The sequence below is a fragment of the Leishmania infantum genome, chromosome 24 (genome assembly GCF_000002875.2).
Source record: "Leishmania infantum JPCM5 genome chromosome 24".
In the NCBI taxonomy this organism is placed as follows: Eukaryota; Euglenozoa; class Kinetoplastea; order Trypanosomatida; family Trypanosomatidae; genus Leishmania; species Leishmania infantum.
The window spans coordinates 123742-136181 of NC_009408.2; the positions used below are offsets into that span (position 1 = coordinate 123742).

The 12440-nt window shown below is 60.9% G+C and overlaps 3 protein-coding genes across 3 annotated transcripts; all 3 read left to right on the forward strand.

Annotated features, from left to right (window-relative positions):
* Positions 1-775: 775 nt before the first annotated feature.
* LINJ_24_0370 (putative aspartate aminotransferase) lies at positions 776-2071 on the forward strand (the record flags this gene model as incomplete). The annotated part of the gene is made up of 1 exon (XM_003392501.1): positions 776-2071. The coding sequence occupies one exon, from the start codon at positions 776-778 to the stop codon at positions 2069-2071; it is 1296 nt and encodes a 431-aa protein (XP_003392549.1).
* A 2245-nt stretch (positions 2072-4316) lies between these two features.
* Positions 4317-7394, forward strand: LINJ_24_0380 (ppg3-related protein-like protein; the record flags this gene model as incomplete). Its single annotated transcript, XM_003392502.1, has 1 exon — positions 4317-7394. The coding sequence occupies one exon, from the start codon at positions 4317-4319 to the stop codon at positions 7392-7394; it is 3078 nt and encodes a 1025-aa protein (XP_003392550.1).
* A 2376-nt stretch (positions 7395-9770) lies between these two features.
* LINJ_24_0390 (conserved hypothetical protein) lies at positions 9771-11648 on the forward strand (the record flags this gene model as incomplete). The annotated part of the gene is made up of 1 exon (XM_003392503.1): positions 9771-11648. One exon carries the CDS (start codon positions 9771-9773, stop codon positions 11646-11648), a length of 1878 nt encoding a protein of 625 aa, XP_003392551.1.
* Between the last annotated feature and the right edge of the window lie 792 nt (positions 11649-12440).

The window sequence follows — 12440 nt, forward strand, 5'->3', positions numbered from 1 at the left end:
GCCGTCTCTTTCAGCTCCGTTCTTGCGTTCTTGTACCTCTCCCATTCCTTTTTCGCTGTTTCACGCGAAACGTGTCATCACTCCCCCTCCTCCTCGACTCGTCGTCACAACTGCGCCTCTGTTGCCGGTTTGCGTGTTCTCATGGCAAATCGGACTTTGGCTGTCGCTCCTCTGCCGCACCTCGCGTCCGCTGCGCCCCCCACCCCACCCCTTTTTCCCTATTCTCTCTCGATAAGGTCGTGCGCCGCCACTTCAACCCCCCCCCCGTCGGGTAGCGTTGGCCTTCTCATCCTTGCCAGCTATCCCTCCTCTGTTGCCACAATCAAGAAGCCGCAGATACACGCATCGCCTGCGCCACGCTGCCCGCCTGTCTGTCTCTCCCTCTCTCCCTGCGAACCTCCCATTCAACTCGTGCCCCTAACTTCCTCCTTCGCTGCTGCTGCCGGCGCGCCACTCAGTGTCGCTCTTGCTTCGTCCTGTCGAAGCTCTTTCCAGTTTCGCTGTCGCGCATGGTTTCATCTCTGCTGTTTCCTGCGTCCGTGCGTGCGTGCGTGTTGCCCTTTAGTGGGGATTTGTGTCTCCCCTCTCGGCCCCCTCCCCATGCCCAACACACACACATACACACACACACACCGCCCTTCCTGCTTCCTTGCCTCGTTCTTTAGGTGCACCCATACACCCATACGCACACACACACACCAAGTCACAGCCCGCACACGCCTAAAGGCCTCTACATCGGGTACATACGTGCAATCAATACACTTTTTGCACACATATGCTTCGCCACGTATGCTCGTCCGCCGTCGTGGCCTGCAGTGCTGGCCTGGCGCCGATCAGCTGCCGCCGTGTAGGGTCGACAAGCTACTTCTCGGCCGTGCCGCGCGCGCCTCCGGATGCCATCATGGGCATTGCTGCGGACTTCGCCAAAGACATGTGTCCAAACAAGGTAAACCTTTGCGTCGGAGTCTACCGTGATGAGCAGAACAAGCCCTTTGTGCTGGAGTCCGTGCGCAAGGCAATGTCGCACATTGTGGAGCGCGACACGCAGATGGACTACGCGCCCATTGCGGGTCTGCCATCCTTCGTGAATAGCGTGCAGCGGCTATGCTTTGGAAAGCCAATGCTGGACGTTCAAGGCGACCGCATCGCCTCGGCACAGACTCTTAGTGGCACCGGTGCCCTGCATCTTGGCGTGCAGCTACTGCAGCGCTCCTCTGGTGGCTCCGGCACCGCGACGCTGCACATCCCGAGCCCCTCCTACCCGAATCACCTGAATATCCTGCAGCATGTGAACGTTGAGGCTAGCTATTACCCGTACTACAATCTGAGTACGCATCGCTTGAACATCGATGCAATGCTCAACTATCTGCGCCAGCTGCCCGCCGGCTCCGTCATCTTGCTGCACGCCTGTGCGCACAACCCGACTGGGTGCGATCCTACGCCAGAGGAATGGCAGCAGATTGTAGACGTCATCTGCCGAAGCGATCTCATTCCGTTCGTTGACATGGCATACCAGGGTTTTGCGACGGGCGACATCGAGCGCGATGCCTACGTCCTGCGCGCGTTGAATCAGCAAGAGGTCCCCACGTACCTGGTGGCCCAGTCGTTGGCGAAGAGCTTCGGTCTCTACGGGCATCGCACTGGCGCCCTGCACATCCGCTGCACCACGCAGAAGGAGAAAGTGAATGTCCTGTCGCAGCTGCAGTCGACGATTCGCGCCACGTACAGCAACCCTCCCATCTTCGGTGCTCGCATCGCGGACGAGATTTTGCGGACACCGCAGCTGCGCGAGCTGTGGAAGTCGGAGCTGAACCAGATGTCTAGCCGACTGCAGGATGTTCGGCACCGTCTTGTCGCCCAGCTGCGCGCCTGTGGCTCGACGCGTGACTGGGAGTACCTCGAGAAAGGTGTGGGTATGATGTCGCTGACGGGACTGACGGAGGATCAGGTGATGGCGCTGCAGCAGAAGTACAGCGTCTACCTGACGCGCAACGGTCGCATCGCGTTTTCTGGACTGAGCTCCGAAAATGTGGCCTACGTCGCTCAGTCCATCCACGATGTGTCCCGGTAGACGATGAGCAGGTGCGGAGCGCGTGACTGATGTGGCCCCCTTCCGTGCCAGCAGCAGGCTGCGTCGCTGCGCATGCATTCTCTCCCTGGCTCACTGTTGCAGCGAAGATCAGCACACGCGCTCTCTGTGCATGGCCGCGGCATCGGACTGCGAGCGCAAAATGCGTCGCAATAGTTCTGTTGAGCGGTTCAGCTCACCCTTGCCCCATCCCTCCTTGTGCGCCCTTCCTTCCTTCATCGTCCGCGACCCGCTCCCGGGCGTCTCCAGCCGCCGAGTCGTACGGTGCCGCACATGAGGAGACGCACACTTGCAGGTTTTGGCAGACGCGCACACGCAAAGTGCTGAGAACGGGGGAGCGGGAGACGGAGAGGGAGACGGCGCCGACGTAGCAGCCGAAGGAGCACACAAGCGAGGAAAGGGAGCGGAAGGGCTCAAAAGCAGCTAAACACGAACAAACTTCGTACCGCCGACCGAAACGAGTTGCACGGATGCGGTGCGGTGAGACCGCAAGACCACCCTATCCCCCCAACACCTGGGGGCGGCGGCGAACATGTCTGCGTGCGCGCCATTTGCCGTACACTGAGGCATGTGAGTGCTCCTGTGCGTCGGCAAGAAAGGGGGGCGTCGACTGCGAACCCGGCCGATCCTTCCTCCGGAAGGAAAGAAAACGAAGCGCCGCTGAGCCGTGGAGCGCCTGTGTACGGTGCGCTCCACCGCTGCGGTGCCGGAATGCAGATGAAGGCACGCATGCGCATGCACGAATCGCAGCGGCGCCTTCCCACGTGCCGCGGCAATGGCGCCCTCCCTCGCCCCACGCCCCACCTCACTCTCCTGCAGGCGGACGGAGAAGGAGCGAGTGCCCAACAAACCCGGTGCATGGGCGTCGGCGTCGCGCAGGTGTGGACTTACCGCTGTTCGTGCTCGTGGACACAAAGTCATTGACTCCTTGCCTCCCCTCCCCCTACGCCACGTAAACTCACCCGGCAACTGCGAAGAGGCTTTCGCGGTTTCGATGGCTGATGCTTTTTGTGTATATCTGTGTGTATGTGTGCCCTCGTAATTGATGCACGTGAGGCGCGCAGCGGGTGCCGGTGGCAGCTCATGATGATCTCTTGTTTTGTGGCGGTTCTAGGAGGCGAGGCGTCAAGTGCGACCACCCTCCTCCGCCTCCCTTCCTTTCGTAAGCCTCGAGCTCCGTTGACTGAGCACATGGCATGCCATGCCACGCACACGCACACACACATACGTACACACACGGCCCTCCCTTTGGTTACTTGCTCAGTTGTGTCGGCGTCGGTGTGGGTGCAGAGGAGAAGGAGGGAGAGCATGCTTTTTCTGGCGTTGACATCCACGCCCCTGAAACCCACCCCACGGCTCGCACCGTGCTGCCATCCATGAGAATGGGAGGGGGAAATGGGTCGTTGATGACTGCAAGTGTTCCACGACTGCAAAAACCAGAGAGGGCAGGAGAGGGAAAACGACAGAGCAGGCGTAGAAGAGCGTCAACACAAAGTCGTTGCTGCACGGCGTGCCCATCCGTGTGTGTGCGAACCGCCTCAAAACACGAGAGGTGAGGAGAACGAGAGAAAGGAAAAGGGGCAGGTCTCCTCACCCCCTCTCACGTCATCGCACGCCCGTGCGCACTATGTCAGGCGGCCCTTTTCGATTTGCTCGTGGCATCTCCCATACGGCGTGGGGCGTTGTTCAGAGGTCCGCCGTGCACTTGTGCGTGCGTGGCGTCTGTATAGGCCTTCCCCCATAAAGACACTGAAGAAGTCGCCCGTGTGTTTGTGTCACACATGATGAGGTGTCCACCATCGCTTTCTCTCTCTCTTTCCTGGCCACCTCTATCCTTTCCCTCAATGTTCAAACGTGCGCACACGCACACGCACACACACACGCCTTCGACCGGCACCAGCATCTGCAGCGAGGGCTGAATCGCTCGAACTTAACCGGCACAGCAGCTTAACGCAAGGTGCCACGAGGAGGCGTTGAGGCCCAGGGGAAGAGACAGCGAGTCTGGCGCAGACGTTATCCGCTCTCTCTCTCCTGAGTGCGGTACAGTATAGAGGGACGGCATCTCTCCTCCCGCCCTCGCCCCGCCCAAGAGCGTGGTGGCCATACTTTGATCTCCGACTCTGACTCCCTGCCTCGTGGCTGCTTGCGAAATACTTGGCATCTGGCGCATCGTCTGCTCATTTCTTGCTGTTGCTGCTGTGCGCTTTCTCCGTGGCGGCGGAGCGCGATGCTGAAAGACCAGGATCGCGGCAGACGGGCCAAGAGAAAGCACGCACAGGCCTCTTCTTCTTTCGACCGCTGGCGTGAACAAACGCAGCGGCGTGGTGCTGACGCACACGGTAGCGGAGTGGAGTACCACTCTCACATGGACGATGGAGGCCACGTCGACCCGCAAAGCATCGGCCGGGCTGCGCTGGGCCACCGCAGCAGCCACGCGCCGCTGCCTTGGTCGCCGTTGCCGTACCCTGTCCCCCCTCCGGGTCAGCACAGCCGCCTGGAAGAGTTAGAAGGGCTGTTGCTCACGCAAGGACACTACAACCATCTTTTCCCAGCGGCCGCTGTATGCGACGAGGTGGGCTGTAACGTCATCAGCTTACCGCAGGTGACGCCCTCGAGCCGCACTCTGGATATGCCACCCAGCGATGCGGCATCTTCGTACTCGCACGGCGGCCTCGCAGACTCGCTCTGCGGTGCCGTGGACGGAATGGCCAAGGATGGCCGCCGCTCTGTCGCGATGGGCGGGTCGTTGTTTCTCAGCACACCCCACCGCCACACTCAGGAGGTGATGGGCCGCTGTGCGCTGCCGAACGGCGGCACCGATGCGACGGGTGCCATCAGCGCAGCCGAGTTAGAGGCAGAGCGGTATATTGCGCGTCTCGAGGAAGAGGTGCAGACGCTGATGATGGAGATCTCTGACAAGGATCGCTGCATTGTCTTGATGTCGGCTGCGAAGGATGCGATGGCGGTTCAGCTGCAGGAGCAGATCACAAGAGGGAGCCTAATCTCGGACGAGAGCGCCACGCGGCAGATGCTGAGCTACAGCTTTATGCGTACGGTGGCGTTCCAGAAGACACAAGAGGAGAGTAACCGGGCACTGGAGCTCAACACCCAAATCTCCGTTCTCAAATACGAGCTGAAGCTTGCAGAGACCATGCTAGCGCAGTCGCAGAGCAGCGTCACCGCCGCGGCATCTCAACACCAACAGCAGCTGTTCAAAGAAAAGAAGGGCGAGGACGAGCTCGCCCGCTCCTTATCCACCACTTTACGGTCTCTCCTGCAGGACGAGTACGGCCGGCTCGCGCAGCTCGTGTCAGAGATGCCAAGCAAGGTGCAGATGATAATGTCCGCAAGCGGTAGCACGCCGCACGGCGAGGGCGACAATGCCGCAAAGGATGCGGCGGCACCCCAGCAGCAACGGTTGCACGAATTGCTAGAGTCTCTGCTCGCCCCGTGCGGTGGTGCGGCAGCCTCGCCGGTCGGCGCAGCATCATCTGCCGCCTGTGCTTTGGCCAGCACCCCATCGCCGTCGCCACCGGCGCTCAAGGACGCGGACTCGTCGCACCTTGTTCGCCTTGTCTCCCGCGTGTGCCGCCATCACGCTGCCATGACGGATCTCTACTGCGCCGAGGCCGGCCGGAAGGCGGCGTTGGCGCAGTATGAGGGCGACGTTGTGCGCCTCATCAGTGCCAAGCAAAGCGCGCTTACCTGGGCGGCGCTGTATCAGGAGAAGAAGGATGAGGCCAAGCACCTGCAGGAGACGATAATGAGCCTGCGGGACGAACTGCGGGCTGCAAGAGGGCAGAGGCAACGAGTCGTCAGCAGCGGCCCGGGCGCGGGTAGCGGGATGGGTAGCGCCATCAGCACGCGGAGGTACGAGGCGTACGCTGCGCCGTATGTGCCTTCTTCCGCGAAGCTGCGAAGGTCGTCACATGATGCGCCTGAAAGCTCCTCTTTCTCACCGCAGATGAAGCCTCGACGAGTTGCTGCCATCAAGATGCCGATCGGCGTACTGCGAGAAGAGGCTCGGCGCCTCGGAGCCCTGCCGGCGTCGTACTACCGGCCGCTTGTCAGGCGCGCATCCCTGTCAATGAGCTCTCTCTCCGCATCAAGCAGTCCGGCGAACGCGGAACGGAAGCTGCGGATTCAAGACCAGAAGCTTGAGGCAAGTGGCAAGCGCAGTGGCTCTGAGGAGGCGTCTGTGGCGTCTGCTGTTGTCGAAGTGCTCACAGTCGTCGGCAGCTCGAGTCACGCGTGCAGCCCGGCTGTGTCCGTCCGTCGAGCCGCACCGCGCCAGCTGGAGAGCGGCGGCACGTCGCCGTCGGCACAGTCGCCTCGGGCGGCGCTGATACGCAAAGACAAGGCTCGACGCTCTGCTGCGCAGTCGCAGTCGCGGGTGCGTGACCCGAGACAGCGCTTAGAGACGACGCGTCAGAAGTGTAGCTCACGAACGGTTGTCTCCAGCTCGTCGTCCTCGTCATGTAAAAGCGAGGTACTTCCCGCTGCCCGCGCGCTGAAGGTGGCAACGTTGAAGCGCGTCTTCGCAGCGGAGAGGGCGAGTAGCTCGGAGTCCTCATCCTCGGCCTCCTCCGTATCTGTACTCAGCCACACCAAGCCGCAGAGGGCGGCTGCCAAGCCCACAGCGACGACGGCGAAGCAGCAGCCCCATCCGAAGGCAGTGCACAACTCCTTTGACGACTCCGACAACGATTCGAGCGAAGCGGGAGCAGCAACGGTGCCAGAGAGCACTTTCGATACGTCGCACCGACTTTCGACCTCAAAGCTGGCAGCAGCCGGTACGCCTGCCAAGACCGCCGTGTCCAGCAAGACGACCACCTCGGCCGCCGCGGCGTCCAAGAACTCAAAGAAGCGACGCGCAAAGGCAGGGAGTGACAATGACGCGTCGTCTGCCAACGTCAGCATGTCGTCGCTCTCATCTGTAGCTGTGAAGACCACATACGGCGGCCTCAGCACCTCCGCGCGTACGATCGAAAATAAGGGCACAAGCGCCGCCTCCGCTAAGCCAACTCACATGCGGAGGTCATCCTTTGACGAGGACGACAACGACGACGGAGCCGAAGACAGCAGCAGCAGCTCCGACAAAACCTTGACCACCCCGGCTCCTGCACCACGCGCCAAGGTCGGCTCGAGCACGGCAAGGGCCTCCACCGCGGCAACGAAGCCTTCAGCAGAAAAGCGATCGGTTTCTGCCACCACCAACACTGCCCCTTCCACTTCCAGGTTCGGGGAGGCGGCATCAAAAACATCATGTGCAAAGCCAGCCAAGCTGACACTTCCCACGTGGTGAGTCCAATGAAGATGCGGGTGGTGGTGGTGCTGCTGCTGCTGCCGCTGGAAAAGGGAAGGACGGGGGGAGGGAGGGGGCGCAAGACGTCAGAGAGGGTTGCCAGCGTAAGCGTATACGTTTGCCTGCCAAACTTGTCGGAAAAGAGCAAGCGAGGAAGCGGGCGCCGCCCTTTCGCACGTGGATCAGCTCCACTATCACTCGAAGCAGGCCAGGGTTTACACCGCTCGAACGCACTACGACGTATGGCAACCACTTGCGCGTGACACCTTAGATTGGAGGAGGACGGAGTGGTTGGTGCTGGGCTAGGGGAGGGGTGGCGCGCGCAATACACAGCGAGAAGCAGAATGAGCGGCGGGCATCTTCTGCTGGTGTGTGCATGTTTCTCATGATAGATTACCGCACCTGCGTGCTGCATCCCCCTTCCCCTACAGCGGTCGTTCACGTGCCTAGACTATGTGGTGGTGCCGGCGTGACTGTGGCTGTGGATGGAGAAGGATATGCATGTTCGTCTCCTTGTACCGAGAAGAGAGGGGGTCGAGGAGAGGGGGGGTGGATTCAATGACGTGCACTACTGGGAGATGGTGCTCTTGCGGCCAGACGGGAGAGAACGAAAAGCCTCTGCCGCCTCCATCGCGGCTGTGCGTAACTGTGAAAAACTTTCTTCTGTTGCTGCTGTGTGTTTACTTGTTTTTGAGTCTGTGTCGCTCGCCTTCTCTCTGCTGGCCTCGTGCGCGCGCTTATCGCTGCTTGGCGGTTGCTCGACTATAAAGAATGCAGCGCATCACCGCACGTTCCTCGCCTCCTCTATGCACACCTATGTATCTATGCGTGTGTCTGTGTAGATGCACGTGGTTGTGGATTTATGCACCGTTTCCGTTGGTGCGTCTACACATGTCAACCTGTCTTGCTTTAGATGTTGATGTGGCGTGTCGCTGGCTAGGTGTGCATGTGTGTGACGCTCATCAGCTGCACAGCATCGCCCGCCCCTCTTCCATCCTTAGAAATATCGTCTCGGTGCTTGATCTTCTCTCCGCCGATCCTTTTCGTCGTCGGGCCAGGGAGGGGGAGGGAGAGGGTTCTTTGATGCCGCTTGTTAGTTCGCTGTGCTCTTCGACGGGCCTCATCCGCGCATTACACGCTGCTGACTTCCGAATTATGTGGATGCCTAACTCGCTTGCACACGGTTAGACGTCTACATCTCATGGCATCTGTCCCTCTCTTCTGTTGCCTTTCTCGTCTTTTCAAGCCCCGGCTGTTGCATGGCCTGCGTGTGGAGAAGCGTGCGAGCGCAACTTTGAAAAGCGAAGAACACAACCCCTCGTGGTGGGGGACACATCTCAGTGCGTGGCATTCTCAGTGTCCAGTGCCCCACTCACACTGTCTGCGGAGAAGCCAGGCAAGCCCCCTACCGATGCTGAGCGACTTCTGGTGGCAAAAGCCTCATCCGCCTACGGGGCAGGGGGAGGTGAGTGCGATGTTGTATCGCTGCTGATGCGCGCGGTCAGGTCCTGTAGAGGGGGGAGGGGGCGGTGCTGCGTCGGAGCGTCCTGCTACAGCGCACACGCTGGTGCCATCTGTGTGTTGGGCACTGCGTGTGCGTGACTCGAGCCTATCTCGCCTGGACCTCACCGCCCATTGGTGGGGAGGCCGAGTGTCATCCCGAGGAACATAGCAGGCGGCCGCCTGCGGACCGGGTATGGGGGTGGGTAGGCCTTGAGGCAGGGGCCGTGCTCCGGTGACTGAGCTGGCGCACATTGCTGTAGCACGTGTGTGTGTGTGTACTGCTGCCTCGCGCGACGCCGGTGATGGGTGGTGGAGTGATGAGGGGGAGATGCAGCACATAGTAGATGGCCGAATAGACACGTTGACAAGAAACCCAACGCAGGACGCGAGAAGCGTCAAAAGACGAAGCACCCGAGGCTGCGCAACACTGTGCAGCGACGGGACGTGTCTCAGGAGCGGGGTGGAAGCGCTGGGGCGGCCAAAAGGGGCCATTGTGTACGTGCACTTGTACCCTCGACGCACACACACACACGCGCGAAAACGCATCACGCGTTTGGGAGGTTTTGCTGGGAGCGCATGCATCTTCTCTCCCTCTTTTCGCCACCGTGTCGACAGCCCCTCCTTTCTCCGTCCCGCCTTTCCGTTTCGTCTCCACTTCCCTTGCTTCCAGGTTGCCGGCCTCCCATCAAGGGCGCACCTGCTGCTCTTCAGTCTCCTTGGCACAGTGTGGAGCTGTTGCCCGCGAATTAACAAAGAACACTCGAGAATCGCCGCGTAACGATCGCAGCGAGGGCACCGCCACGTGTGTTGTAGTCTATTACACAGATAAGCACAAGTGTTAGAACCCCTCCCCTCTCCCCTGCTGTCGCGAGGATGGACCCTGCATCAAGGGTAAGTGTTATGAACGTGACGGTGCTTACCTGCATTTTGGTCCTTTACATTGCACACGACGCAGGCTTCCGCTTCTGGATGACGCGCAGCGATACTGTCCCACTCACAGCAGCCCTCGTGCACGACACTAAGGTACTGCAACAGTACGGCGACGTAGGTTTGGCCTATGATGCCGCCATCGGACACGTGCGGACCCCTCCTCTCCAACTTTACTCCATCAATGCTGAGCGCTTCGCCGCCAACTACACTGCACCGATGAGGGCCGCCGCTGCCGAGACCGCTAGCCAAAACGATGCGCCACGCCCCAGCTCCGCACCGTCTGCCACCGACAACACCTTTTCCGATGCACTTCCAATGGCAGCGGTGGTGGTGGAGAGCACGTGGCTCACCCCTGACCAGGACGCTGTCTCCTCCGTGTACGCGCAGCGGCTGCTGGAAGGGTACCGTTACGCTCTGCTCAGCGGCGCACCGTGGCTACTGCTCTCCGGTTCTGCAGCGGAGGCGTCAGTGGGACTGCAGTTTCTGCGGCTCCTGCCCAACCCAGCCGAGAGGATCTTCCCGGACTCTGTGCTAGAGCGGTGGCCTCTGCCGCTCGTCACCGCGGCACTGCAGCTGCGCGAATCAATGGCACCGTATGAGACTCTTGGAGCGTGGGTGCACGGCGCGGGCACGAGACCGCTCAACTCCTTCCCCGCCTCCTCGATGACTTCACGAGCGAGCCAACGGCAGGATGCTCATCAAAGCCCGGTGCCGGGTCAGGCGTCTCTGCAGTCGTCCCTCAGCCAGCTGCTCTCGGCCTACTCCTTGGCAGTGACAAGCGCGGGCCATGTACGCCCAGCCTCGCTCATCCTGGGTGCGGAGTGGATGCGGCGCGTGGATGCCCAGCACCGGAGCAGCAGCTCCGCCACCAACGTTAACGGTGCCACGAGAGCTGCGGCCGACGGCCACGCGGCGCCTGAGCAACCACGCGTGACGGTGTACGCGACAAAGCCTGACGCCGACGATGGCGACGATGATCTGAAAATCGAAAAGAACGAGGACGGAGGTGCCGCCAAGGACGCGGCCAGCGCTCCGTGGGAGCAGCCGCGGGTGCTAGAGCTTCACGTGAACAACACTTCCACAGCGGTGCACGTGACTGTGCCTGGCATGGTGATGATCAGCGACGCGAACGCCAACAAGCGTGCTCAGCACGTGGCGAGGGCAGTTCAGCAGCTGGTGGAACTGACACTTGTGCACCGCTATGCCGCTCGCAGCTCCAGCAGCTCCAGTGCGCCAATGGACGCAGAGAGGGAGGTGGGGTGGTGGTGGTGGCTCGGTAGGCCCTACGGCGTGACGGTCATCGCTGGCAGGTGGGAACAGCAGCGTGTCAAGCTTCTCTACATGAAGGCCTTCCGTGAGGCCGTGGCTGACTCGCAGGAAGGGCTGCGAAAAGCAGTGCAGCTGCTCCATCAATCTCGCTGTCAGTTTGAAAGACCTCTGCTGCCGCTGCCATGCCACGGCGTTCGCGGTCCACAACTCCCACCGTCAGCGCTGCCTTTCAGCACCGCGGTGCCGGCACGCTCGCGCATCTTCGTGCTGCCCCCGCCATATGAGGATCTGCAGAGCGTCCAGCCGAAGCCGGAGTGGCTCAACTACACAGGTGAGCTGCCCGCGTCCATCAACGCAGAGGCGTCGCGTGTGGCGAAGCTGCTGGGTCGCGTGAGTTTCTTCCTGTACTTGAACTACCGCCGGTGGATGGACTGGTTTCTGGCGTCGCTGCCGGTGGGGTCTTACCAGGATCACTTTGTGCTCATATCGGTGCTGATGTCCGACTTCGCCGAGCACCGCATCAGCTGGATGGATGTGCTACACCTCCGCTAAGGCGGAGGACGAGGGGCGAGGAAGGTAGGTTAGAGACCTCGTCTGCCTTCTCATCCTGCGCCGTATAACGTGGCGGTGTGAGGTAGCCTGTGTGCATGCCTGTTTAGGTGTGTCTTGGCAGCACTGTAGCTGCTGAGTGCGTGGGCGACTTCTCAGATGATGGGCTGCTTCATCAAATAACGGCAAGGAAAGGGTGGACTCAAGCGAATAGATGGTGCTTCGCTCCCATACCGCGCATGTATGCGTGCGCCGGTGGAGGACAGGGCGTTGTTCGTTTAACGGACCCCATCCTTTGCATGGGGAAGGGTGGGGGGGTTGAGGAAGGAGGGTCTCCTTATGCTGCGCAGACAGACACCGATGTGCTCATGGGGGAGCCCCCGCCTCTCCTCCCCATCGTTCAGTGTAACTTCATGGCCAGTGAAACGAGTGCAGGGGTGCGCATGTTGGCGGTGGAAGAAATGGAAGGATGAAGGCGGTATTTTAACCGTCTGCTGACCAGGTGCAGCGCGTGTGTGCGCCTCTCTCAACTTCCGTCAGCACGCGCCCCCTCATTGAGGGCCGTCGCTCTCCGCGGCCTCTGATCACCAAATGACCTGCTTCCTCTGTCTCCGCCTCTCCCCACCTACCCACCCCCACCATCCTCCCTCGGCAACTCGTCCATTCGACGCATACATATATATATATGCACACGAGCACCTCCTTACCTCTTCCGCGTTGATGCACACCCGCAACTGTTGTCCATCACACGCGCGTGCGCGGCGGTGATAGTTGCGGTACTGTGTTACGTGTGGC